This window comes from Juglans regia, chromosome 2 (assembly GCF_001411555.2).
Source record: "Juglans regia cultivar Chandler chromosome 2, Walnut 2.0, whole genome shotgun sequence".
NCBI classification, from domain to species: domain Eukaryota; kingdom Viridiplantae; phylum Streptophyta; class Magnoliopsida; order Fagales; family Juglandaceae; genus Juglans; species Juglans regia.
The window spans coordinates 23,624,062-23,629,601 of NC_049902.1; the positions used below are offsets into that span (position 1 = coordinate 23,624,062).

Consider the following 5,540-nt stretch of genomic DNA (forward strand, 5'->3'; position numbering starts at 1 on the left):
CGCCCAATTTCATCCCTAAAAATTATTTTTTGAGACGTCTCCAAAAATCTTTTGAGACAAGCTTTTCGAGATAAAATAGAGACAAAATTTTTTCATCCCAAAAACATTTTGGAACGAAAGTTGGGATTTTTGAGAAAAAATGATTTGTCTCAAAAAATCCAATCTCTTATAGTGTCCTTTAGATTGAAAATCTTTTTATTATAAAACAGATTTAACCATATTATATTAAACTAAGTCAGTATGTAATTCTCTTGATCCTACCATATATTTTTCTAGGTACGTTCCCTTTCTTAATAATTCTACATGACCGACCGCAAAAAGTAGGTCTAGTGTTTAATTAGGTAGCTATCTTTTTCTAGTTTATCCATTATTGTAATTGGCTGTTGTCATCGAATTTCCCCGAGATCAGGCATATTTATTTAAGGAGTAGTTAATATTAAAGCTGGCTTGTGATCATATATTTTGATCAATATTAACTCTTTTTGGTTTTTAGTAAAAATCAGTACTAAACACAATCGTAATGGCCAGAAAAAACAAAACAATATTAAACCCATGATATTAATGAATTATTTACGCGCACTTCATACGTATATATATATATATATACACACACATACACATACATGAATTCTTTAATAAGTGAGAAAATAATGTTGTCGAAGGAATTATAATAAATGTTACGTACACCTTATTATAACCAATTACATGCACATACAAGCTAGCTAGCTGCACTCGCGATCGTTACCAATTATAAGTGTTCTATATTATATATATATATATATATATATATATATATATATTGATGTCTTGTTGTCAACTCTAATTAGGGAAATTAGAAAATTATATAGATAATATATATATTAATATTGAAACAATTTCTTCGAACTCAAGTGGCCGCATGCCTGCCAGCTGCCTGCGTTTTCAATGCCCTAATTAAGAAACTCAGCATGCACACATGCATGCTTCACATTGAAGATTCAACGGTCTTAATTCATGTAAAGCCAAAACCAAATTTATATATAATTAAATGTTTGTAGGTTATAGCCTGCGAAGGTATTTCAAGATTTGCTTCATTCCCTTAAAAAGGTTGGCTAGCTCTAATTGCAAGATAAATATATATATATATATATATATATATATATATATGTGTGCAGCAAGAGGTGGTACGTACGCCACGTAGTATACTACTGCATGTCTTGCCTTTTGGCAGCGGGTATTATTGATGTACGTACATTAAAAAAAGAAACTATATATCCTAGCTTATACTTAATTAATTGTCCTAATTAAAATGCCAATCTAATAAATTAACAACATCAATGTAATTTATATATATATATATATATATAATATAAATCTTACCCAGGCCAATATTATTATTAATTGTATATATACCCTCAATTATTACACGTACACCTTGATCAATAAACTTTAAACTTAATTTATATGGAAAGTAAACATTAATTTATAACACATTGGGCCTCATTTAGTGGTTGAGATGATGATGATCTTCATGAATCACATAACAGTTATCGATCCCAACGTAAAGAATGGAGAATTTTATATATAATTAAATGATCACGGCTCTTCTTGTGACATGATCTTCTCCTCTTTTTGGATTATATATACTTTTTGCATTCTTGACCTATATATTGTAGGTATATATATATATATATAACACCATTTATTGCAAAACCACGTCAATTATCATAAATAATAATAATAATAATAAATCAAGTTTTTTTTTATACTAACTAATATGTCAATACACATGCTTAAATTTTGGCCATTAATCAAGATATATAGAGAAATTAAAGGAGATCGAAGAAGAAAGAAAGCAATATTATTTGGTATACATGATTTGATAAGAAGCTGTGAAAATTTAACAAAAACAAGAAACATTATAATGGAGTAGTGATTCTACTTAATAATTTATAATTAATTAGCATTATACATTTTGAGAATTAATGTTTGGATTTTAGTTGAAGAAAATAAATGTGATGTTAAAACTTAAAGTGAATTTAATTGGCTTGGATCATCATCGATACATTATATATATATATATGTGTGTATATATATATATATATATATATATATATATATATATATATATAGTACTACTAGTAATACTACTACTCGACCCCATCCAACAATATCGACTCATGATATATATCATGGTATGATCATATATATTTATTGAGTCGTAGCTAGCAACCCTTATATTAATCATGTTTACCAATGTTATATTTCTTAATTAATTATGAGGTGATCTGCCTCAGCTCCCTTATTATTTTTGTCAGTTTTATGATCATCTTAATTTCTCCTTCATATATTAATTTAGTTAAAACTATTCAATTTTAAACAATGATGTTTGATATTCATATTTTTTCAAGAATTTGTATGAAACTTGTCTAAATGGAAGAAGTGCCCGGGTGGGCATCAGTACTTAGATGGCAATCAAGAGATCTCTATTATAACGCCTAAGGGAGGTGGGATCTTCCCGGCCCCGATGGGTTGATTAATTGCATAAGATAATATCATATCTTTTAATTAAATCAAAAATAAATAAAAAAACTATAATTTCAAATACTCATGATCTTTATGGCTATACTCAAAACATGCATTATTGCAGAAAATGTACCCTACGAGACTCGGAAAAATAAAATAAAATACGGAAGCACCAACTAATTATCAAATAAAAGAATTTATAGTTTGAATTAAATTCAAAGGATAAAAAAAAAATGCAAAAAGCAATGCCACTACCCATGTGGCCCATTTACATTAGGTATTTTCCACTCCAATAGGTGGGAGGGGAACCAAAAAAAAGGAAAAAAAAAAAAAAAAAAAAAAAACAAGAGTAGTTGGTAATTCTTATTATGCTCAATATTATTTAATTTTTTTCTTTGTTTTGAAAAATAAAAGAAGAAAAAGCTGGCACTCATCTGGTTGGGCCCGGGCTATATTGACAAATGGGCTTGGGCCCATTAAGAGAGGTAAACTTCAATGCTTGAACTTCTCAGGCTAAGACAAAGAGGGCATGCTTGAGCCACTTGGTCACACTCCGAACAGATGCACAAATGCCGACAAGGCAACAGTACCACCGACGCCACACGTTTCCGACACGCTTTGCATCTCGGCCCCGATACAACCACTCGTTCCGGGTCTATATACGCCGACTCGGCGTCCTCCACCTGGTGCCCCTCTACACCCCCCGCGGCGCTCCCTTGTGGATCCTCCATCATCCTGCTATCATGTGCTCCTCCTCCGGTGGTCATTATAGCCTTCTGGAGCTGGGCCTGCAGAGACGCCGCCGTTGCCTCCTGGGCACGGGCCTTGGCCTGCCAAACCTGCGCCTCCACGCTAAGTTGCGCCGCACGTGCCTCCAACTCGGCGTTCCTGCGCGTGGCCTTCTCCACCTCGACCTCCTTCTCTCGCAACCTCCGGGCCACCGACCCCTCCGCTGCGCTCAGCAGGGTACGATAGTGCCTCTGCCTTTTCTCTGCTAATGTGCGCCGCAGTTGCTCTCCCTGTAAAACCGGTTCCCAAGAACGGAAGAAAATAAAAACATGCACCTTTAAACACCAAGAAAATTCTTAACAAAAAGGAGAAAAAGAAATAAAAAATTTCGCAAACCTATATGGGCAAGCAAAAATTGAATACCTGGGCTTCAAGGAATTGCTCGATTTCGTCCCGCTGATATCTGATTTGGGTTGCAAAATCTTCTGCGATCAGAGATAGGAAAGGAGATGATGAGTGGCAAACATTTTGCTGTTGCTGGTGTTGTAATTGCTGTCTCTGTTGTTGGTGTTGCTGCTGTTGTTGTTGGTCTCCGAAGGACAAGCGGAGGCCGGTGGAGACCACATTGGGCTGGTGGGTGTTGTTGTTGTTGTGGAGCTGAGAGAGGTCTATAAGCTGAGAAGGCTGAGATTGCAAAGAGAACATTGGATTGATTGGAGCTGATGAAGATACCCCAGTAGTTTGTACAACTTCTCTTGCTCTCTTGCGCGGATTATTACCAGTCCCAACTGTGATTTAAGCACAAAGACAGCCCATTTTATGAGGTTTATGTTTCTCGGATTAATCGAAGCCTTGAATTGGCTTCCATAGAATAGGAACTCGATTGGGTAGCCAAAAAACTTAGATAAAAAAAAAAAAAGAACAGAAAAAGTGTACCTCCATTATTGATCAGTAACATGTGTGATTGATCAAGGAATCCTCCTAGTTGTGGTTGTAATGAATAGTCATGACCTTCTTGTCCGTTTCTGCAAATTGGCAATACAAAAGAAAGGAGTTAGGAAACCGAAAGAAGCAGAGGAGCCAGAGTTGGATACAGAGGGAGATGATGGCAAACCTGTTTAGGAGGAGGATATTAGAAGGGTATTGAGCCTGGACGGCCATTAGAGGTTAATGTAGAAGAGATGATAATTGAATGAAGAGAAGGTGAAGAGCCAATTGGGGGAGGAGAAGGGATGGGATATGTATGAATAAGATGAAGGCAAGGCAAGGGATATATGAGGAGGTGGATATTAAGGGAGGGTGGTATGGGAGCAATGTGAAGGGACAAGCAATAAACGCTAGCACATAAGAAGCATGAAAGAGAAGGAAGATGCTTCCCCCAAAGACAAGGCGGACTCTTCAATGAGAAAATTTTTGAAAAAAGAAAAAAAAAAAAAAAAAACTTGGGAAAGATACACAGAGAGAGAGAGAGAGAGAGTTGGGAATCAAAATGAATATGAGATGGAAATTATGTCTGTTGAGAGGCCACCACCACCACCAACATCAACACCACCATCCTTACCATTCTTCTCATCTCTCTCTCTCTCTCTCTCTGTTGCGCTTTGTTTTTACCTACTTTTCTTTCTCTAATGTTTGCCTTGTTTTGCTATATATGCTTGTGGGACTATTATCTCTCTCTATATATATGGGAGGATTTAGAGATAGAGAGAGAGAGAGAGAGAGAGAGAGAATAGAGGAGGGGAAGAGATAGATGCGATTGAAACGAATCAGTCCAAGAGAGAGACACCTTATTCCGCTCTTTTCTTTCTCTTTACTTTCTTTCTTTACCTTTGCTTCTTCCTCTTCTTCTTCCTCCTAGCGTGGGGTTGGCTTTTCTTCAGGAGTAGTCGTCCTCCCTGTTCCTTATCACCAACACAATACCAATATTATTCACTTAAATTGCCAATTCTAATCATTAACTTTTCCTAAAAAGAATAACTGGCCGATAGATTAATAAACAAAATTAATATATATATATATATATATATATATTATAATGGATAACAGATCAGAGATGTAAAGATCAAGTGAATGAATGAATGAATGATGGTGGTAGAGGCCCTTTGTTGAATGTGGATGAGGTATTGGTGTGGACTGCGTGTTTAGATGATGGGGTTATGCGTGTTGGTCTCTCTGCCGCTGCCGCTGGGATTCATTGTTTTTTTTTTTATATGGCCCATGCGTCTCTCGCCAGCTTTGCCCGGCCCCCGTCTCTATCTCTCTTTTCTTTTTCCTTGTGTATATATATCACTCTATATATATATATA

At 35.7% G+C, this 5,540-nt stretch overlaps 1 protein-coding gene across 1 annotated transcript; it reads right to left on the minus strand.

Moving 5' to 3' along the window:
• Positions 1 to 2,695: 2,695 nt before the first annotated feature.
• LOC109004823 (E3 ubiquitin-protein ligase BOI-like) lies at positions 2,696 to 4,968 on the minus strand. The gene is made up of 4 exons (XM_018983523.2): positions 4,349 to 4,968; positions 4,171 to 4,259; positions 3,658 to 4,022; positions 2,696 to 3,524 (listed from the first exon to the last, which is right to left on the minus strand). The coding sequence occupies exons 1-4, from the start codon at positions 4,393 to 4,395 to the stop codon at positions 2,982 to 2,984; spliced, it is 1,044 nt and encodes a 347-aa protein (XP_018839068.1). The 5' UTR covers positions 4,396 to 4,968; the 3' UTR covers positions 2,696 to 2,981.
• Between the last annotated feature and the right edge of the window lie 572 nt (positions 4,969 to 5,540).

Bases quoted from the DNA above. Each gene is read 5' to 3' on its own strand.
- LOC109004823 (XM_018983523.2), bottom strand. From the start codon at position 4,395: ATGGCCGTCCAGGCTCAATACCCTTCTAATATCCTCCTCCTAAACAG. The intron at 4,023-4,170 runs GTACACTTTTTC...CTTAAATCACAG, and splicing joins GTTACTGATCAATAATGGAG to TTGGGACTGGTAATAATCCG. The intron at 3,525-3,657 runs GTATTCAATTTT...CCGGTTTTACAG, and splicing joins AGCAATTCCTTGAAGCCCAG to GGAGAGCAACTGCGGCGCAC.